Source organism: Callorhinus ursinus, unplaced genomic scaffold (assembly GCF_003265705.2).
Source record: "Callorhinus ursinus isolate GAN/ISIS: 27379988/994484 unplaced genomic scaffold, GSC_fseal_2.0 scaffold1, whole genome shotgun sequence".
Taxonomy (NCBI): domain Eukaryota; kingdom Metazoa; phylum Chordata; class Mammalia; order Carnivora; family Otariidae; genus Callorhinus; species Callorhinus ursinus.
This window is the reverse complement of record NW_027397063.1, coordinates 109063379-109086589: the sequence shown is the minus strand read 5'-3', so window position 1 is coordinate 109086589 and position 23211 is coordinate 109063379. Positions and strand designations below refer to the sequence as shown.

At 41.0% G+C, this 23211-nt stretch overlaps 1 protein-coding gene across 2 annotated transcripts in view; it reads right to left on the bottom strand.

Moving 5' to 3' along the window:
* Positions 1-23211, bottom strand: part of SLC9A9 (solute carrier family 9 member A9) — a 567499-nt gene that overhangs the window by 319305 nt on the left and 224983 nt on the right. For both annotated transcript variants that reach the window (XM_073898938.1, XM_073898942.1), the window contains exons 7-8: positions 9730-9873; positions 5162-5262 (exon numbers count right to left, since the gene is read on the bottom strand). In XM_073898938.1, the coding sequence (XP_073755039.1) occupies positions 5162-5262; positions 9730-9873 (245 nt within the window). The remainder of the gene's footprint in view (positions 1-5161; positions 5263-9729; positions 9874-23211) is intronic.

Below are 23211 nucleotides of genomic sequence, written 5' to 3'. Positions count from 1 at the left end.
CAGATCAATGAAACTAGGAACTTGTTTCATTGATCTGTTCTACTGTTCTTTTGGTTTCTATTTCATTGATTTCTGCTCTGATCTTTATTATTTCTCTTCTCCTGCTGGGTTTAGGCTTTATTTACTGTTTTTTTTTCTCTAGCTCCTTTAGGTGTAGGGTTAGGTTGTGTATTTGAGACCTTTCTTTTTTCTTGAGAAAGTCTTGTATTGCTATATACTTTCCTCTCAGGACTGCCTTTGCTGTATCCCAAAGATTTTGAACAGTTGTGTTTTCATTTTCATTGGTTTCCATGAATTTTTTTAATTCTTTAATTTCCTGGTTGACCCATTCTTTCGTTAGTAGGATGCTCTTTAGCCTCCATGTATTTGAGTTCTTTCTGACTTTCCTCTTGTGATTGAGTTCTAGTTTCAGAGCATTGTGGTCTGAAAATATGCAGGGAATGATCCCAATCTTTTGGTACCGGTTGAGACCTGATTTGTGACCTAGGATGTGATCAATTCTGGAGAATGTTTCATGGGCACTAGAGAAGGTAATGTGTATTCCGTTGCTTTGGGATGGAAGGTTCTGAATATGTCTGTGAAGTCCATTTGGTCTAGTGTTTCAATTAAAGTCTTTATTTCCTTGTTGATCTTTTGCTTAGATGATCTGTCCATTTCAGTCAGGGGGGTGTTAAAGTCCCCCACTATTATTGTATTGTTGTCAATATGTTTCTTTGCTTTTGTTATTAATTGACTTACAAAACTGGCTGCTCCCATGTTAGGGGCATAGATATTTACAATTGTTAGATCTTGTTGGATAGACCCTTTAAGTAGGTATAGTGTCCTTCTTCATCTCTTATTACAGTCTTTGTTTTAAATTCTAATTTGTCTGATATAAGGATTGCCACCCCAGCTTTCTTTTGGTGTCCATTAGCATGGTAAATGGTTTTCCACCCCCTCACTTTCAATCTGGGGGTGTCTTTGGGTCTAAAATGAGTCTCTTGCAGACAGCATATGGATGGGTCTTGTTTTTTAATCCAATCTGATAGCCTGTGTCTTTTGATTGGGGCATTTAGCCCTTTTACATTCAGGGTAACTCTTGAAAAGTATGAATTTAGTGCCATTGTATTGCCTGTAAGGTGACTGTTACTATATATTGTCTGTGTTCCTTTCTGATCTATGCTGCTTTTAGGCTCTCTCTTTGCTTAAAGGACCCCTTTCAATATTTCTTGTAGGGCTGGTTTCGTGTTTGCAAATTCCTTTAGTTTTTGTTTGTCCTGGAAGCTTTTTATCTCTCCTTCAATTTTCAATGACAGCCTAACTGGATATAATATTCTTGGCTGCATATTTTTCTCGTTTAGTGCTCTGAAGATATCATGCCTGTCCTTTCTGGCCTGCCAGGTCTCTGTGGATAGGTCTGTTGCCAATCTAATGTTTCTACCATTGTAGGTTACATATCTCTTCTCCCGAGCTGCTTTCAGGATTTTCTCTTTGTCTCTGAGACTCCTAAGTTTTACTATTAGATGTCGGGGTGTTGACCTATTTTTATTGATTTTGAGAGGGTTTTCTGTGCCTCCTGGATTTTGATGCCTGTTTCCTTCCCCACATTAGGGAAGTTCTCTGCTATAATTTGCTCCAATATACCTTCTGCCCCTCTCTCTCTTTCTTCTTCTTCTGGGATCCCAATTATTCTAAAGTTGTTTTGTCTTATCGTATCGCTTATCTCTCGAATTCTGCCCTCGTGATCCAGTAGTTGTTTATCTCTCTTTTTCTCAGCTTCTTTATTTTCCATCATTTGGTCTTATATATTGCTGATTCTCTCTTCTGCCTCATTTATTCTAGCGTCACTATAAATTCTTGAGTGAAAAAAGCAAGTTACTTAAAATTTTAAAAGTATAATTACATTCATATATGTATGTATATATTTAATTAAGTGTATGTATATTCATATAATCAGATGTACTCAGGCAAATATTAACAATAGTTACTAATAAGTAGTAAGAAAACAGGTAATTCTAATTTTATTTCTTTCTGTGAATTTTCACTTCCTAAATTTTCTATAATGTTTATGCATTACTTTGGTAGTAAGAAAAAATAAAAAAAATATGTTTCTAAAAACAGATGTACTTTGTTTAAAGCAACAGAAATCCCTTTTTCAAATGAAATCTTATGTGAAAACCCAATTCATGGAACTAATAAAAGGGGTAGTGTAGGGGTGGCAAGCCTAGAGCTCTGCTCACTTGGTGGGCATCCTTGAGCACCACTTTGAAATGTCAGGGCTAGGGGAATTCTGCTGAGAAAAGAATGCACGCACACACCATCCCTAGGACCTACATGATGTGTTGTTCATGAAACCCAGATAGGCTCCATGATTGCTGGTTACCTCCATAGTTACTCATAAAAAACTGCTTAATAGCTTATTCCACTTAGTTCTTTATATTCATTGCCATACGTTCATTTGTTAAGCACTTTTTAAGAAGTTTTCTAGATTTTAGCTTTGCAATATCTAGTTTAGTTGTGTATTAGAACGAAAATGATTTTATCATTACCAGAAATACCTGTAGGTAACTATGATTTGATGCCACTCCCTCAGATTTCATTGAAGGTTGATATGAGAGATAACTTCATGAAGAGTGTATCCCCATCTTCCCTAAAACTATTATTAAATATATTGTCCACTGCAGTGTCCAAAGGTCCTTTATACAAGGATACGTGTGATAAATTCCCCTAAAATTTTAGTACCAGAAAAGAAGTTTGCCCATTTTTATAAATAAGTATGATTTCCTTTTATAGTGCTGTATTATTCCTATACAACACATCATGTTTCCCTTTTGGCTTTGGCTGCCAGAAAGCTCAGAGCTATATTTATTGCCAAACCACAGCAACGAACAGCTGTCTAATTTTGCAGAAAAACTCTATCCCAAAGCACTTGAGTATTTACTCTCAACTAAATGGTTCCATGATATGCATGGCTCTTGTTATAAGTTGTCTCAAGTCCAATTTGGAAATAGGCAAGGATTAAATAATAAACAAACAAACAAACAAACACATAAGTAATTTAGACTAAGCAGGCTTGGTATTGGCAGTAGGAAATGCTTACACCTAGAGTTTGGTTTGTATCAAATGCCTAAGGGGCACATTGCTTAATCTGAAGTACTGCTCTGGAGTGAGCATGCCCCTGGGTGCAGCCATGGACTTTTGGGTCTTTCTGCTACTGAGGCCCACAACTACATTCACCCATCCCATGATGCTTGCTCCCTAGAGGGGGTCTGCGTGACATCCAATAAGGATATCAGCTTGTAAAGGGTGGCAAAAAAGCAAGGTACAGATAAACTAGCAATTTATACATGGACTGTAACCTTTAACTAGTTAATAAAACAAGATCTTGCTGAAATGGACCAGGAAATAGAAAGACAATTTTCACACATAAAAACAAACAATTTTTAGGTATTGGGGTATGTGTATGTGTGTGTGTGTTTATTACAATGTTCAAAGGTAGACTAAAAAATAGCAGGTGAATTGAGATACTTCTTTATCTTTCTACAAGGTCAAATATATATTCTTATTGTTAACATTACTTACATTATTTTATGAATGTTGAGTGCTGAAAAGGGCATAGAATCTGGAGGAAAGGAAGCCAAAATTATTTTGAATGGCTGATATAATTTTTTTACCTTCATTATTTCATTTAAGGGACACTATTGTTCTTTTTCTCTGGAATGAATAGGCTCTTCAGCAACCTCCCTAATAACAAGGGAAGGCACCAACATAACAGACATTGTGTTGCAATGATTTAGATACAAGGGCCCCTAAGCGTGGACTCTGGTAATGTAGCCTTGATATAGTATGGCTTTCCGCATCAGCAACAGATGCCTTCAAAGCCTTTGGGAATAGCTTGACCTCTGACTCAGCAGTAGGACAGGTTATCATTACAAGAAAGACTTGCCATGCTTTTCACAGGAGAGCCAAAACCAGTCTATGAGCAAGTGGGCCAGGCAGGCTCCTGAGACCCCAAATATCTTCCTCCTCATGAGGGCTTGCCTGATAGTCCACAGATGTAGTTTCATTCAAGGCAGCAATGCTTGGTCCTCAAGGAGCCCAGCTCTGGAATCAGATCTCCTACTTTTAAATCCCAGCTGCACCACTTACTGTTGGCTGAGTAACCTGGGTGTAGGCCCTAACTTTGAATCTTTCTGTGAATTAGTAATAACGTCCATGAAAGGCGGTTAGCCAGCATTTGGCTCATGGTACACCTTCAATATATGTCAGCTTCTATTATTATTATTTAGACTTAAAGTACCACCTAACAGAATGTAAATACCCAGAGAGGCATACCTTGTTACCAGCTAATACTTGGGGGGCAGGAGAGGCGAATCTCACCACCTGAATGTCAATTAAGATGACAGTAGCCAGCAGCAAGGGATCCAGGATTGAAACCTGGGAGAAGCAGGGAACTAGGCGAAAGGAGAGAAACGACTTTGACACTTTGCTCAGGGCCACAGTGATTCTTCTACACAGAAAAGCACCCAATCGTTGCAGCTATCCAAGGGCAAATCCTTGCTGTTGCAGAAAGGCAATCTAATCGCTGAATCCAGATCACCGAATCCGTGGCCCTCGGGACATTAGGGACAGACCCTTTCTCTATTAACTGCTCCACCACAGGGATTTTATATATAGACTTTCTATGGTAAGAGATATTAGACTGTAGCGCCGCCACATTAGCTCTTTGTTTTTTGTATGCAAGGGTTCTCAACACTGATGTGTGTGGAAATGTGCACACCCCAGAGAGGCTTCCACCGGGCTTGCCATTAGCAGCCAACCGAAAACCACCACCCTTTTCTGCAAAGCCGCTGCGCGTCCCTTCGCACTCGGAGTAGACTTCCATTCGTAAAGTCATCCGTCACCTCTATAAATCAGCCATTTGTTGATGTGAACATCCCCTCCTGACCAGCAAGGAGAGAGAGGAAATGCCATTTTGGAGACTTTCCGTTAAGCTGTTGCGTACAAAACGGATGAGGGATATTTTTTTTTTTTTTCTCCTCGGGGTACCCAGGAAAGGTTGATTCAGAAAGTCCCGTGTGAGAGAGAGTCCATTCGCCTCCCGCTGGGTCAGGGAGGGGTCCTTCCCGGAGCGCACACGCGGCCCGCACCCCCGCCTGCGCCCCGCAAGTGCAGCACTGACCTGTCAGGCCGGCAGCCTCCGCAGACAGGAAGGCGCTCCAAGACAGGAGGAAAAACAGGCCGGTTTCCAGCAGAGGGAACTCACAGAGTTTGGTAAATTTGGTCAAGTGACAAAGACATGTTAAGGGAAACAACAAATGCCGGTAGAGCTAAATCTCCTCCTTGGCCGAGGAAAACGAATCTGGTTGAGATCCTTTCAGAGTAAGAGAACCGATTTGCAGCGCTGACTGGGAGGCCGTGCCTCTCATTGGGCGGGCTTGGAAGGCCACCATTAATTTCACGCTTCGTGGGGAGCTGAACGCTCCAGTAAGAAGGCAAACCTGTGTTCACATTTTTAAAAAGGTGTCTTACTGAGGAGGAAGATAAAATCAGCTAACTGTGGGTCCAAAAGCTCTTGAATTTGGCCTTGGCCCTTGGGGCGTGCCCCTCAGGGGACGGCAGCAGATCAGGGAAAACAAAGCCATGGACAAGGAAGCAAGTGCATCAGTACCCAAGGAGAACACTGCTCCCTGGGGAGCGAGATAGTCTGTGGACAGATCACCTTAAAGACTCCTCTCTTGGGGATGGGAGCTGGATCAGGAGGAACATTCATGTTCAGTGGTAGGGAAGCTACCCATGCCATCTTAGTATAAGTAGGATAGAGGAAAAGGTGTATTATTTCTAGGTCAGGTAAGCAGCCCTTTGGCAGGCAATGGTTCATTTTGGCTGGAATGACACTTGGTCAGTAGCCTATAAATTGCACATAGAGCAAGGGCAGAGTGATCCAAATCATGCAGAGAATGGGTTATGGGAAGATGATTAGGAATTTGTGATGGATGGAAAAGGGTTACATTGCAATTGTGCCCACACTTAGGCAAAAAAATACCCTGACAAATAAGGAGATGTTATGTTGCATTTTTATGCTTCAGGACAAAATCTAAAGAGATTCTACTTAATGTAGATGTTTAGCAGTAGGGCAGGGAAGCAAAAAGCATGACCCATGGAGTGGAAGATCAAGGTCTGAGTCTTGGCTCTGCTAGTCACTGGCTGTGTGATTTCTGAGCAATATATTAACCTCTCTGAGCCTCATTTCTATCCTATGTGAATTGTCAATGAGAATAATACCTACTCTCTCAAGTGTGGAGAGTAAAATGAGATGAAGTATGTTTAGAATGTTTTGCAAAATTATAGAAAGCACAAAATGCCAAGAAGAAGCAGAATGATATCATGGTTGGGAATGTAGCCTCTGGGAGCCAACTCTACTTCAATGTATCAGCTTCAACGTGTCCCCTGACCACTTTGTGCCTTGGTTTCCCTGTCTGAAAGTGAAGAAAATCATGTAACCTACCTCCTAGGTATATAAACCGGTTATCATGTGTTAAGTACTCAAAAGAGTGCCAGATATGCAACAAGGAATATATACGTTTTTCTATTAGTGTGACTTAAATTAATTTGTTTTGTAATACATCTTTCCCAGACGTAGATTCAGTAAGCGTCTGGAAGCAATTCTTTATCTGGAAGAAAACACAGGTTGCCCTTTGACCCTTTCAGCATTCCCTCTTATTCCTTGGAGGGCAGGCTTTTTGTTTTTAGTGGGGTTTGTTCCTCTGAATTCCCTCTTCTACTTTGTTGTGGAGAAGGCTTAGACCACTTTGAGTAACAGGATATCAAGTGGACATAGGACATTTGTGTTTTTCAACCTTCGCCAGAAAGCAGTTTAGTTCTGGGTCAAGACCTAAGCTTGCCTAGAGCCCAGGAGCCTATACCCTGAGGAGCATCACCTCATTATGGACAAGGTATCAAGGCTCATCATGGTGGAGGGAATAACTGTGCACCTGTCTCCTTTGCAGCCTGAGTTTGGGAGAGGCAAGGCCATCAGGTGCTGTATGACAGATCCTCCCCCTGAGACTGAGCCCCTGTCTCTTCTCTCTCTCCAACCATTTTTTTCCAGATCTGATCCAATCCCATGGCAGACTTCTAATCTCCAGGAATTTTTTCCCTTTCCTTGCCAACTTGTTTACTTATGTGTCCATACCTTCCCTTCATATCAAGCAGAAAAGAGTTCCAATTTCAGTTTTTTCACCTAGTGCAGGCTCTAGAGCCAGAAAGTGTGGACTTAAATCCCAGCCCTGAAATGTCTCAGCTGCATGGCTTTAGACAAGTTGTTTAACCTTTATGTGTCAGTTTCTTTAGCTGTAAAATTGAGATAATAACAGTATCTTCCTCCCAGTGTTTTTATAAAAGCTATATGAGAAAATCCATTAGCAAAATGCTAATGACAGTGGCTGGCAAATGGTAAAGTTCTCAACAAATGTTTCAGTAATAATAATTGTGTTGGCTATTACTGATATGTGACCCAGAGTAGCTACTTAACCTCCTTGAGCCTCAGTTTCCTTATGTGTAGAGTGAGGATAATAATAGCCTATCTTACAGGGTTGATTCAAATGAGGAGATACATACAAAGGCCTTGGCACATGCGAAATGTTGCTATCATCATTACCATTACTTATGCAAAACAACATGTGGCTTCCATCATAATTCCACTTAATAATCAAGAGGAAATAGGGATCAGTGATCAAAAGTATGGTCTATCTCTTGGTTTCAATCTCTGGGTTTGAATTTTGGCTTTAATACTTACAAGCTGTATGATGCTGGGTAATACCCTATCCTTTCTAAGCTTCAGTATCCAACAAAAATAATATCTGTGTGACATGGTCGTTGTGAGGGTGAATGAAGTATAGTGTGTAAAACAAATAGAGGCCTGTGCATCATAAGTACTGATGTTAATCATTAGATTATTAATCGTTATTTTTATTAGAGATCAGCCCTACCTTTTCTGAATTACTTTATTTCTTTGTCAAAGGAGTTGACATTCTCTAGGGTTTCCCGGACAAAATTCTGGAGTGGCCTTTGAGTCTCTCCTCTTCTAATCCTATTCTAGTCCTAGAGATTCTTCTAAACATTGGACTCCTTCCTGATGTTTCTTTCGCAGTTCATCATCACAGTTTTTCTTGATTCTAATCCTTTTCTGACTCATCCTATGAACCAGTTCCTCATTTACTGTTTAAAAACAGGACTTTCAGTATGTCACTCTCCTGAGCAGAAACCTTCGGTAGTTAATTGCAGACTACAGACAGAAGCTCAGATTCCTTTGAATAACACTCCAAGATATTCCACAGGGTGAGTCCAACCCACCTGTGTCTCCTCATCTTCCACTGCTCACCAAACCGAGAATTCTGGTCCTCTCAGCCCAGCCTTACCCTTCGATGAAGGCTGGTTTTCTCCTGAACCACTCATCGCATAGCCTTTGTCTGTATCCTACCTATATTTCAGGCCAAGCCCACATTCCTCTCTGCATGTAAATGTTACTTTTCAAATTATTTTTCGGAATTATAGGCTGTTCAAGAGTCTATCGGACTATTTCAGAAACAATGGACTCATCCACATTTGAATTTTTAGAGTCCTAATAAGTTTGCTGTGGTTTTGGCACCCACCTTCTATACAAATCTTATTGTAGAGCTTGTCTTTCCAAGTTTGTTACTAATTGAAGACAGAGTCCATATTTTATTCATCTTCCAACTCATGTTAGAGACTCTTAGTAGAACCTAGTGTTTTAGCAGCTGCTCAGTGAATAGAGATTCACTGGGTCAGTCCCCATGAGAAAGTACCCAACGTTTTGCTTTCTTTGCTAGATCCCTGACACATCTTGTACCCTTCTTCTTTCTCTTTTCCCCAAGGTCTTTGGTCCTTGATCCTTTGTTCTGCCTCTTTTTATGGCCTCTATTAAGCCCCCACACTTGACACTGGTTTTCTGGCTTTCTTCCTCAACTCTGGCTTACTTTTGCCCCATCCAACTGCTCTGACTGAACAGCTCACTAGACCAGCTTCATTCCCTAGCTCAAATTCTCTAGGAACTCTGCTCATCTTCCACTGCACTACTGCAAAAGAAGGAATGAGATGACAAAACTGTGCAGATATAGCAAACATGTCATTTCTACCGCGCTTGCCCATCCCCTTCTGTAAAGTCGCTAGGGATGTTTGTTTAAATCCACAGTGATTTTTTGGCTTGGCCAGTCCTGTGAGCTAGTGATTGCAAGAAGTTTGAAAAGGAAGAAGAGAATACCCAGTTAATCACTCCCAGTCAATCCTGTCTTGTTCTTGACCCTGGATCTCAGGGGTTTAAAGACATCCAGGGAAAAACTAAGAACACTTAAAGACATCCAGGGAAAAACTAAGAACATTTAAAACTACTTTTTTAAGCTTCTTCTTGACCCTAATACAGCCAATCCCGATGTCCCATGCCCACCTATTTTCCTACATGGCAGTTTTTTAAGACTGTTGCTATCTTGGTGTCAGACAGTATCAGTAGTGCTAGAACAGGCCTTGGACAAGAAAAGATCCTGGTCCCCTCTGCCGCTGGTACCAGTCTATGCCTCATGGACTGGGAACTGAGATGGCTCCAGTGGCATTGTATCATATTTGAACTAGACTGTTTAGCCATTTCTTTCTTGGCCTGGAGGTTGTCCATCCTCAGAAACAGTCCAGGCACAGCTCTTAACAGTCCCCAGCTTTCCACACACACGTTCAAAGGATATCAGTGCGGTGACAACAGCATACGCAGACCCCGTTGCAAACGAGCCGGCGAAGATCCCCAGGAAATTCCCCACAGACTGGAAGAATGCTGCAGCATCAAATGTATTTGGATTCTCCTTGGGGCTGTAAATGGATATCGAACTGGAAAGAAAAGAGGGTGAAGGTTAGTCAGTGACTTCTCTCTTATAGCCCACATACCAGAAGTCAAAAGTTAGCACCCACTTCTGAGGAGGGTACCTTGTCCCGTGAGGTTAGGTGCTGGTTGGAAGAGTTCAGGAGAAACAGATGAGGACAGGGAGAGGTAGAGAAAGTAGAGAGCTTTCCCTTCCCTTACAGCCCATTCCCATGGTATCCATATATTGCTGCCAGTCAGTAAACATTTTTATATTGGAAGAGTCATAAAGAATATTGTTTCTGAGCAAACTAGGCATTAAAACATGGTAGGTGTATAAGGAATCTGCTGAGGAGATAGATAACTGTGAATTATTTAGTGGCCATATGTCTTCAGTGCTGTAATATATTCACAAATGCTCCTGATAAAAAGTACACTTTTATGGCCTGTGCACAAATGGGCAATACAAATCACAGCGTGCACAAAATATTCTGCTGTGATCTTGTCATAAACCACAAAGCATTCCTCCTCTCCAGTGTAACCCTTCAGAAACAGAGCCCAGAGGATGCTTAGAGCATCACAGTATTAACCCCTGGGGAGAGACAAAAACCCTCATTTTCCCACCAAAACAAATGGCAGCAGCTGCCCGAGGTCATGTTTTATACCCCAATTCTGGTGGCTGCCAACAGATTTATTTCCATAGAGAAAAATCAATCCACCAATAGGCAACCCGTTCACTTAAATATTTTTGAGGACGTCACATTTGTTATTTTTTTTAACAAGGGCCTCAAATCCCAGAAGGACAAGGTGTGTCCTATTTTAAGAAATGTGAACTCCATATTGTAGCATTAAAATGAACAGATGTGCTAGAACCAGTAGCTTTGGGGAGACGAATGAAGTAACATTTCATTTTTTTAAATAGTTTTTATTTTAATTATGAGGTCTTTAAGACTAATCAGGAAAATCAAGAGTTTTGTAATAGGCTCTGGAAGGGACTTTGTAGCAGTATAGAGAGCAAAAAGTACACTAGACACACTGACTTGAAATTAGATTGGATTTTACAGAGATGTAACTGAATCTTTTATGGTTTGGATGATTAGAGCATGTTAACTCTCTGGTTTGACTTTCTGTATCTAGAGACTAGTTAAGGGGGTGGGGAGGGGGATTCCAGTTTTTCTACAGGAAGATGTGTGCTTAAAAAAGTAGTTTTAAATGTTCTTAGTTTTTCCCTGGATGTCTTTAAACCCCTAAAGTAGGCCAAACACTTCTACTTTGATCATGTAATTGGATAAGGAAGATGAATGTGGATCTCAAATGGAGCCCTTGAAATGTATGCGAGAAAAGGATTGCCTTTGAAGTGTTTTCTCTTTGTAAAGTGTTGTGTTTTGCAGAAAAAAAATGGAAAAGCAAACCCATATTTAGGTCCTTTGTATCTGACAGTCCTGAGAATGGGTGTATAACCCCACGGCCATTATGAAACTTGGTGCCCAACACTGCAAAGCTTGATGTATGAGTTAACATTCACCAGCACATTTCTTCATTCCAGTGAAGGAACATAGTGATGAGAAAACATTCTACTTGCATTCTGCTTTTCCAAACAAAGAGTTTTGCATAGTAACACAGCTCTGTGAATAATTCTATTAATTCCTGAGCCTACCAATAGATCTGATTCATAGAACAGGTAACTCTTCATCCCCATCTCCACCTCTGCACTCCAGAAATTATTTTCTCTGTCCTTACACTTCTTGACCTTGGAGTACCATCATCACATCATTTGGCCATAGCAATATGTAATGTTACTTCCATTATTAATGTAATGTTTTTCTTTAAATCAACTCATTTTTATTCAAATGCAAGAGCTTTTATTAAAGAATACTTATGTATGAAGTCATAGGTTTGATGTGCTAATTTTCTTTCTTCTTAATACCCATGAGATTATGTAACTATTACATTTGATGAAAAGTTCACCTGTGTGTCACCTACAATCATCTGGGTAACCACACTGATTCTCAGCCTGCATTCTGGGAGATATTCTCTTCCTGCCCTCTGATCCTCACCCAGTAGGGTACAGGCAAACTTCATATACTTCTTCCCTGTGATGTTGGATTTAACTTAAGGGAAAAACTTAACTTCCCTTGACTTATGAAGACTTGTCTGTTGAGTGTGCTGCCCCTAAAGCTCCCTAGGATGTATGCACTGGGTATCCACTAAGGGCCTGGTGGTGCATTAAGTGTAGGGTGTTGGGGGGCAGGCAGGAAAGGGCATAGAGAAGAGAAGCAGAATTTGAGTAACTAGACATTTTATTGAACATATACAAGGCGTATCTAGGCACAGGGGCCTAAGATGTAGATGACAACTGGCTCTAGTCATGGTGCTAAGTGTGATTTTTTTGAGAGATATGTAACATTTAGTGGTGCAAATGAGGCAAGAGTCACTACTTTAGATGAGAGGAGATGGCATTTGAGCAAGGAAGCAAGTCAACCAACAGTGATGGGAAGAGGGTACTTCAGGCAGTAGAAAGAGTGTAAGCAAAGACCAGAAGGCAGATGAGTTGAGGACACTTCAAAGCAGAACTATCTAGTTATGGCTGGAACACAAGGACCATGTATGTGGGCACCTATGGAGGTAAAGATAGTTAGATGGCATCACTCAGCCTTAAATTTCATGTTAAACATATACAAAAGTCCTCACATTTACATATCATTTTGTCCCCTTTAAGCCTGCCTTATAACTTCATTTGATCCTATAACATTTCTGCCAGGTAAACAGGGCAGGTATTTTTATCCCTCCTTTTCTTCCTTTTTTTTTTTTTTTTTAATAAAACAAAGAAACCAAGGGTCAGAGAAATTAAGATCATAGAGCTATGGAGTTCAAAATGCAGATTTTTTGTTTATTCCTTCAAAAAGTGATCTTGTTGGGAGGAAAACAGGAAAAACAGGAACCCAAATCAGGATAGCCGAGTGCTGCGCTGATTGTAAATGCAGAAGTTCAGGTACCAGAACCTTTAATTTCATCCCTGGATGGAATATGGGCAACACCTTCCTGTGTGCAAGCATAGAGCAGATTGCACTGTATGGGATGGCAGTACCCTCTTCCCCACCTCACTAGACTGCGAGACTCGGGGCTTCTCATGGGAATCTGCTTTCAGGCCCGGGTCCTGGACTTGAGCTTTGCTGGGCCTGGCCTGGGTCTTGTTCTTCTTCATATGACCAGGACACAGACTGGTGCCTGGCACGTGGCAGGCCAAATAAAGATGAATGAAATAAAGGCAGGACGACTGGAAAGTAGAAAGGAAAGAAAGAAGAAATACAGGAAAGAAGGAGGTCTGCAAAAGCTAGGCTTGAAATGAATCATCACCTACAAGATTTCCTTTATTAAGCAATGACTTTATATATTTACATTGCGGGTACTTTTAAGTTCATCAACCCAAACTGAAGGTGACACTTGAGACAACTTGAGCTTCAGAGATCTGACCCTTATTGGCTCTATGGCCTTGGGCAAGTTATTTCATCATGCTCAGACTCAGTCTCAAAGTCTGTAAAATGGAAATATTAATAGTACTTATCTCCCAGAAATGCATGAGGATATGAGGTACTTTTAAAACCTGTATATTTATCTTGTAGACTGTAGGGCCATTCATTGAGTACTGATTATGTGCATGAAAAATAAACACTCACTGAACGCTGACGATCATCACCACCATCATCATCATTCTGTTAAGAACTTCCATAAGCATCACAATGACAGAGAACAGAGTGCTGTGGCTGAGCCAGGCCCCAGCTCCAACTACAGAGAGATGGGGTGTGGCTCTCCTCCCGGCATACCAGGCTTCCAGGTTGCTGCAAGGAACTAGTCACTTTTGCGTGGGAACAGAAGGATCTCCTGGGAGGACATGGTCATTGAAGTAAGGCTAAAATCTGTTCTGTTTACTGCAGAGCTCTTCACTCCATGGATCCACAAAGAAAGGAGCGTCCTTGGCAGTCTGGGTAGGAATCTGTCTCAGGACAAGAACAGGCAAGGAGACTGAGCTTGTGTTGCTTCACCCCTAGTTAAGTGGCTCACCCCTCCTGGATGTTCTGTAGGCAAAGCCCTCTGGCTTCAGGTGAGGAGTGAGGGAAAGAGAGCAGGTAAAGAAAAGTCAGGCAGGTTGCATCTCTCCTGACTGCCAGGATTTTGGGAAGCTGTTCTTCTGGGCTCTAAATCCTGGTGAAGGAGGCACCTCTTTGGGCTCTGGTTTTCAGCTACAACACTAAGACTATGGATTGTAGGGCAACAGCTGCAGAGGGTGCTTTCTGGAAACAAACAAGGGTTTGGGTAGCATATGTAGAGCTTTCCAACTTCAACCCAAGAGAGGAAGAAATAGCTGTTCCAGCAGTTGCAGCCCTTTGGACTTAAAAAGAAAATATTTCCTCCCCTGCACTGAGGGACATGCTTGGACCATTCGTGTATGCAAACATTGGAAGGGAGAGAGGAGAAGAAGAAGAATTAAACTTTCTGCTCACCTGTGTGGTGCTTGTTCTCTGGGGCACTACTCTGAAGAGGCATTGTTTATAACACAAGCTAGTAAAGATAGATCTACAATCCCCATATTTCTGGAAAGAATATTTGAGTTAGATGAAAACAATATCCTTGAAAGTGCTATGAGCAGAAATACATAGTGGTGTTTAAATATTCATGTCATAAATTGGAAATAAGTTCAGGTTATTGATTCATTCTATTCAGGAAAAGATTATTCAGCAAAAATGAGTTTGATGATAGTATATTGTATCCGTTCTCAGAAATAAATGTGGGCAGCATCTTTTATTCAAAAATTCTGAAATGGATGAAATATCCCAATTCCTTTGATGAAAGCAACATGAATAAGGATCATGTTGCTCACTGTACCATTTAAGGTTCACAGAGAGGATCGCAACTCTGGTGTTTCTCAACATCCCATTATTTAATCTTTACGATGTTCCTTCAGGGAAGTCACTTGGCAGCTTAGGTAGTATTGAGAGTATAGAATCTGAATCTGGGATCTGGGTTCAAATCTCAGTTCTCCCACTTATTGCCCGTGAGACCTTGAGCAAGTTACTTAATTTATATGCGCCTTAGTTTCCCATAAAATGAGGATGATAACAATAGTAACTATCACATAAGTTGCTACAAGAATTCAATGAATCAATGTTTATAAAGCACTTGAAATGGCACCTGTAACATAGTAAGAATTAGACAAGCATTTCTTAAGTAAATCATCCTTCTTCAAATAACCCATTCTTCCCCCTGCTCCTCCTTCCTTTCTCTCTCTTTTCCTCTCTTTTGAACGGACAGTTTGGTTTACTTCTAAAACAAGTATCTCAAACTAGATGTCCAATCAGCACCTCAACTGAAACAGAACTGAGATGTCCATCACCTCTCTGACACCTGCCTGGACTTGTCCCTGGTCTAGGATCATGGAGCGTCAGGGACCATTTGACCTTACAAATTGTTTTTTGTAGAATGGTGTATGACACCTATGCTCAATAAATACTAGCGATGAAGAAGAAGAAGAAGGAGAGAGCAAGAAAAAAAGGAGGAGGAAGAGAAGAAGGTATTGCAATTATGCTGGAAGTGAAAATGATATAATGCAGGGAAAGTGTTCTATAAATGGTACCACCATTCCTGCCACCAGTGCCATCCCCTCCATGACTCATGACTCTGACCTTCTTCCCATTTTGGATCCTACCCAGTCTTCTTTCTCCTGGTTCTTACAATCTTTCTCAAGATTGCCTGGTTTCTAACACCATTCACTTTGTTATTTTTCACTGCTACTGCTAAAATATTTTGCCTCACACTTACTCACTTAAACTACCCAACAACATCCTGCTCCTGGGCAACTATTCTTTCACTGGCCCTCCCAGCTCCCACAGTCTACTCTCTGTCCTGGGTGCCTGACTGGGACAACCTGCTTCTCCTAGCCCCCAGTATAGTCTCAATTCTTTTGTTAACAAGAAATCAATGTCACTCAAAAACTTTCAAAAGGAAAATATTAAGCAAACATATCATTTCCCTTTCAGAATATTTATTAATGTAATCATTAAAGAAAAAAATGAGAAAATGACTACTATAGCCAAAGATCTACAAAAGGACCTACCATTTTTCTCTACCAAATCTTTAATCCCTCGCAAAAAATTTCTAACTGCTGACATCAGTTTATTATAGAATTCCTGATTAGTTGGGATATATATATGAAGTAGTTTATTTTTTTTTCCAATTACTGCTTCCAGCTGTACTACGTCAAATCCTTCTTTGTGTGGGTATGCAGTTCCATTAATGATGTCTTAGCCAAATTCCATTATTCAATTCCTTTTAGTTATTAAGATTTGGTACAGTCTAGCTTAAAACCTAAATCTTCAAAGCAGGATTCTTCTTTGCCCTGCAGAATATTCTAGAGCAGCAGGCAGGATGACTTGGAAGGGAGGAGGGGCAGAAGAGGTGTTCCTCTAACACACTTGTGGGCACCAGTGTCCCCTGGTGTTGGAGGCACAGAGGAGGGATGGGGGACCAAGCTTGTTCCTGCTCAATCCCTCTCTTAGAGACCTCTGCTGACATGGTAGCACCTGTATTTTGCTGAGAATCCCCTCACAGTGACCACTCAATCTTCTATCTGCCCTGCCAGCTATGTACAGTTCCAGCCCTTTGCTACAGCTTGGATCTGGGGCCATTTGGGGGGTGTCATGGCTCTCATCCTTCTTTTGACCTCCAATCCCCTTTATTGGGCCATGGACCACTGGGCCAGGTGTGTTCACCTTGGCCACTTCCTAAACACACCAAATCAGGGAGCTATCAGATCCTGCTGACACAGACCATTCCAGCTAATTCCTTTTAGAGATCTCTAGGCCAGTCCCCATGTTCTTGTGTACTCCCACTCCAAGAAACCACATCCAAGAACTTCCCTCCTTTATTCTGTTTTGAGAGGGCCTTAGCCCCTCCATAGTTTTCTCCACTGAGGAATGAGCTGGCAAGGCCTCTTCTTGCAGGTAGCCTTAGCCTATTGGGTGATTCCTTCCAGTGGAGTCCCTTCCACTTGACTTAGGTTGGAGGAAGCACCCTGATAGACAGAGGGAACAGCTTCACACCTCAAACACTGTAGTCTCTCCAAGGATGACCCCATCCTTCCCCACCCCTTTTATATACCAATTTGAGGCAAAAAAGATGGTGGGGAGGTTGAAGGAAATGAGGCTAATTCTGTTGCCAATTAAGCTAGTTGGGAGGTGTGGCCTTAACTGCGGGGGAAATCTGCTGCTCTTTTTAGTATGGGGCCATTTATCAGCTTTTGTTTGCAGCTTTGCTCCTTAAACCCAAGTTGGCAAACAGGAAAAGGCCCACAGGATGACACAGCTTGTGACCTTTACGTCAGGGTGCTTCTAGCTTTTACTTCCTATCTAGAATTGCTTTGTCTTTCCGCTCTTAAAGATACATTTTTAAGGAGAAACACAACATAGAGGGGCAATGAAAATTTGTAAAACTCCTCTGTTTAGTTGGCCCTGAGTGTCACAGGTAAGAAACAAAGTAGAAGAAAACTAATTACAGTACCATTTTGTGTTTAAAATTTTTTGGTCCTTAAAAAAAATAAATAAATAAAAAATAAAACAAGTGGATCTTTATCTATTATTTATCTTTTAATAACTGTACCAACCTGCCCTTTCTCAAGAAGTTGCTTAATTATGAATAAGGAATTGATTTTTATGGGGCCAAGAATTGTGTGTACACATTGGAATTCATTCTGGCATCTGCCTGCCCATTATTCTGGCTTATGTTCTGCCAAAGGCCAATGAAGCTCTGTCAAGAGGACCCGCTGTAAAACATAATGACTTCAGGAATTGGGGGCATTCCAGGCACCCTGGGAGGTTAGAAGAGCTGCCTCTTAATAATAAGAGGTTCTGGCCAGAGGTTTGCTGAGCTTGAGTTAGAACCGCCAGGTTTCACCTTCCCAAGGGCCAACAACCCTGCAGGGTGGAGAGTCATGTTTGCAGAGGGCACATTAATAACTCTTTTAGCTTCTGGAAGACCACTTAGTTAATGACTTTGCTCTCTGAGAATCCAAATTCATACCAAGGTGTGATTTTCCAAATCCTTGACAAATATTTTGCCATTTTGGTATCTGGCACAAAAGAAAAAGACAAGGGGAATTCTGTGGGAAGTATGAGTTGGTCTGTCATTGCTGTCCCCAGAATGATACAGTCTCATGCTAAATTTACTGATCCACTCCATCAACAAATTTATTAATCACCTACTATGTGCAGATATTGTTCTAGGCACTAAAGATCTAACAGGGAACACAACAAAGCTTCTAACCTCACGTTTCTTACATTCCAGTGGAGAAAACAACATAAAAAATAGCTAAGCAGATAAATACATGATTTAATGACAGAGGTTGAAAAGAACCATAAAGCAGCATGAGGGGATGGGACAGAGAATGATAGGGAAACTGCTTTAGTCAGGGTGGTCAGAAAAGGCTTTTCTGAGAAAGATTATTATCTGAATGAGACCTGACAAGCCACAGCAGACCACAGGAGAAGGAGTAGGGTAGTGAAGAGGAAGATGGAAGGAACGAGGAGAGTTTAACAGATAGATGGATTTAGTAGAAATAGCTTCAGTGAGCATTTGCAATGTAGTCATGCAGAGGAAGGACTGGCCTTGTTTTTGGGGTTTCCAGAGGCAAGATAAAGCCCAAAAGTAAAAACATCATAGGGAGAAAGATTTTAGCTTTATATCTGAATACAAAATTTCCTAATTTTTAGCTCCGACACAAAAGGAAATGGGTTCTAGGAAAGGGTAGTTAGTTCTCTGTTGTTGGAGAGACTTAAGCATAGAATGAAAGAGTTACTTTCCCAGGGTGCTGTGGAGAAAATCCATGCACTGCATATTGGATAATGTGGCCTCTAGGGACCTCTCACCCCAAGAGTTATTGATTTGTTACCTATTATTTTCCAACTTCCTCCAAGAATACCAGGAGAGAGATGTAGGGTGCTTGGCTTTCTGTGCTAATCCAAATCCTGCCACTGGAAATGGCAAAGCACTTAGTGAGTAAGAAGCAGTACTGTCCTGCAATGGGGACACAATGAAGGCACCGATGATTTAGTTTGGAGCTGGGTTGATAATGACATCAAGAACAGTTACAAATTTCAGCACGGAATAAAGCCTTTGACAGATTCCTAAGTGGCTCTGCTCCATTAAGTTCCCACTTTAAGGTGACAAAGAGAGCCCTGAGTTTAAAATTGGTTAAAAGGGAAGAAGAGTTAAAGGAGGTTTGTTATGAATTATGTGTGCATTTTCTTTGAAAGGAGATCTTAAATTACTTTGCAATTTAGTCTGAAAAGTCTTGTCAGAATTGAATTACTCTGTGGGCTTTGAGAAATATTCTCTTATACCCAATATTGAGAGGAAAGTGAATTCGAGATTGTCTTAAAGATAAAAGTAACTTGCAAATACTCTTCTTTTATTTTGTTTTCTCTCTTTCTTTTCTGAGGCAGAAGCAGGAATTTGAATCCCACTACTGTGAGCCTATTTAAAAAAGAGAGAGGCTAATTCTTATGATCTAATGGGAATTTCAACCCTTTCTCCTACTTTTCAATTCTTTTAATCCTCACTAATGAAATCTTAGCTCCAAAGAGTACTGTGATATGTGAAACTTTTAGTCATAATAGATATAAAAAGATATAGAAAAGTAGGCTAATAGCCACTAAAGATGGAAATCTAGTTCAAATTAAAATATAATCATTAACAGGTGCAAGCAGGACCAAATATTAATCCCCAAGGTTGAAATGGAGAAGGGGGTCAGGGGCTCCAACATTTATTCAGCACTCCAAATACTTACTATTTCCTGTATTCTTACTATGGAGCATTCACTATGCGTAAAGCACTATGGTAAGCATTTTTATAAGCATTAACTCATTCAACCATCACAGGACCCCCTAAAGTAAGTGCTATTGTGATTTTCATTTTATAGATGAGGGAATTACGGCTTAGATTGAATAACCTCATATGTTTCACCTCATTCAATCCTTCCAACAATCTAATGAAGAAAGCATTGGCATTTTGGAGATACACCGACTCAGGGAGTGTAAATCATTTGCCCAAGGTAACTCACTAGTAAATGGAGCAGCAGATATTCAACTCAGATCTCATCAGTTGCAAGTCTGTGTACAACGCAGGCAAGAAAGTGGGAACATCGGGATCTATCACCTGAGTGTGTCTACAGATAAATAACTCAACAAGTGTTTCGCCTTCAGAGGAATGAAGAAAAGACCACTCTCAGGAGGCTGAGATTTTAGGACTTCTAATTGTAATTTGTAAGAAAAAAAAATTGCATTAGGTAGTGTATTCATTTCAGTATGAGGAGCTTTGCTGACAACCTGGTGCTACTTCCAGGCCAGGATTTTTTCATGGAGACCCCTCTTCCATATTAAATGGCTTTAATATCTTGGCATTCACACCAACACCAGCTCAGGTCCATCATCCTATGCGGTTGTTCACCCTGTGTTCCCACATGGTGACTTCTGTCTCTTTATAGTAATTACTTATCCATGTTTCAGGGCCTTCACCTGAAAAATGGTGATGATAACAATTACTCCTCCTTTACAGAGTGGGATTAACTGTGTCAATATTACCTGTGTCAAAGTTTCTACCTGGAACATAGAAAGCACCCCATAAATGCTGGCTGCTATTATTGTTGTTACTGTTATTTGTATTAGTATTATTGTTGGAATGATTGCTATATGGTTCACCATTTGCTCAAAAGAAACTGATAAAAACTGAGCTCTATTTCTAGGAAGATGGAGGTATTTAGGAACTCCAGTTAATGTGTCAGAACATCATAAGAATCTTCTGGGGGTGAAATGAGCAATACATTTAGAGTTAGATCAAATACTGAATTCATCTTTTTCTTAATGAGGCCTGTAGAGCAGAAGGCTACTGGGATAGTATCAAACAAGGAGATGCATGTAAATCGTTAACCATAACTAAGCACAAAAGACCCATGGTTGTCTTGCAAATCCAATGGAGCTGAACTTCTAGCAGCCTTGCCAGAGAAGGGGACACAAATGTAGACATACCACAGAAGTCCTGTTGCTATACCGAAGGCAAAAAAAGTTCACGAACAGAGGCTGTCTAATGAAGTTGTGTGGGATTGCTGATTAGCAACAATCAAGGAAAAATCATGAAACCAGTGGAGTTTGCTTTTATGGCGATCACCAATTCACAGCTCACTGCATGCTACACAGAGATAAAGAAGAATCTGAAAACAGGCACTTGCTTGCCTTGGGGTCTGCAGTGTTTCAGACACGCTGTGTGCTGAGGACAGAGAGTGGCTGAATGAAATGCTAGTTTCCTCTGGCTGGGTCAAAGGACTTTTCATAGACAATGGGCTGCCTTCCTAATCTGAGTGCCTTTAATTCCCACATTAGACAAATCCCACTCCCATTATAAGTGGTTTCCTGAGACAGCCTGGCAGAGTTTTACCTGACGACAAGGCAACTCCTGGAAAATATTTGCAGAGATCGGCTCATTCTCCCAGACCCTTTCCCTGCTCTTCCATTTATTAACGTTTAAGTGAGTTTCTGGGCCCCAAACCACAAATGAATTTAATTAAGAATCTGCACCCATCTTTTTAGAGTTAAAGATAATTTTGCTTGAGTTCAAGGAAGAAAATACTTTGCCCCCTAAAATGGGGGCAAAGCACATAGTTATCTTCTTAAACTAATGTATTTTACCAAGATAGTTGCCTCACTGCCACAGATTTCAATTTTGTGTTTGAAGCATGGGACCTACAGACCAACAAATTCCACCAAAGTTTTGCTTCTACATAATGTTTTCATATTACACTATATGTGTCTAGTAGTTGTTATCAAGTAAATACTGCCGAATCCTTAAGTTTCACAGAAGATTCATTTTTGATAGTAGATCTTTAGGACACAACTTTATCTGGGATAAAAATATGGACTATGAAGTATAATTGAATCTCAAACCAATACAACCTGTAAGAATTAGGAGATTCCTAACTCAAGCAATTAATAGGCCTTTCTTACCCCATGCAGTAAAGATAGTTACTAAGAGTGGAGTCAGAAGCCAAGCATAGGATAAACACTTCATTTACCAAGGCCATCGCTGAGCTATGGAGGAGTACAAGCTACTGTTCAGCACCAGGAGCTAACACCCTGGGCCCTGAGGTAGTCTTGAAGGATCAGGAGAATGATTTTTGCACATTTAGGCAGACAACAGCTCAGAGGCTTGGGGAACACGCAAGCTGGATGATTTGGTCAGGGACTGGGGTGAAGGGACATCAGGGGAAGGCTTTACATTAGAACCAGTTTAAGCAAGCCACAGTGAGTACATAAACAGCCAACAAGGGGCCTGGGAAATCAATGATTCAAGGAGTCCAGGGATGTGAACCCAACATAAATCCACACAGGCACTTTTCTGGAAAGGGATTCCTTAACTTTCATCACCTTCTCCATTTAGTTCATGACCTCAAGAAGGTTAAAAACCACTGACGCATGGGTACATATATACCAATGGTGGAACTAGGAGGGGGTGGTTAAAAGTTGAGTCAAACAGTGAATCTGCAGAAGGGAAGACAAGACGGAGAATCAGACAACCAATGCAAGGCACAGGAAACAGGAGCATCTTGGTAACGGAGGAAAACTTATACCTAAGTCACGGCCCTTTTGTACACATATCCTGCTGGGGTAGGGACTATATATGGCTGCTCTGGGCTAGCAGGCAATGTACAGAAGAACATAAGGGAATAATGACAGGTCAAAAAGCATGGCAATTCCCGACATCTAAGTATATCTGGATAGAAAGTTGAGGTTTTGAGAGTTATATTTGCACAGTAGTAAATGACAGAGTTAGGAATTATAACAGCTAACACCATGAAGCATAAGTTAACATGTGGCCTGGATCAATCCTACTTCCTTTTCATGGTTTAGCTTATGTCAATGTTATTGATTGAACACATCCAAAGTCGCATGCCAAGCCTCACTGTCACCACCACTACCAAGGCTTGGCTTTCTGTAGGTCAACCAGAACATGTGAGACACAGCGGGCTTGGTTCAGTGTGCCCATGGGAAGATCTTCAAAAGATCTTGTCTTTGTTTATAGGTTACGAGAACAAATGGGACAAAGGGGCTGAAGCTCCCCCAGAAATTTAGGGGAGGGATGTCCCTTGAGGGCTAAATTATGAAATAAGTAACACAATGGCAATAAAAAGCAGGAGGGATGCAGGTATCCATTTCCAAAATGGGTTAAAACAAGTGAATTTTTCCTATAGTTTGTAAAGGAAGAAGCACATAGCCAGGGTGTGTCAGGAGGCGAAGAATAGAATCACTCTTCTACCCGTTTAATAG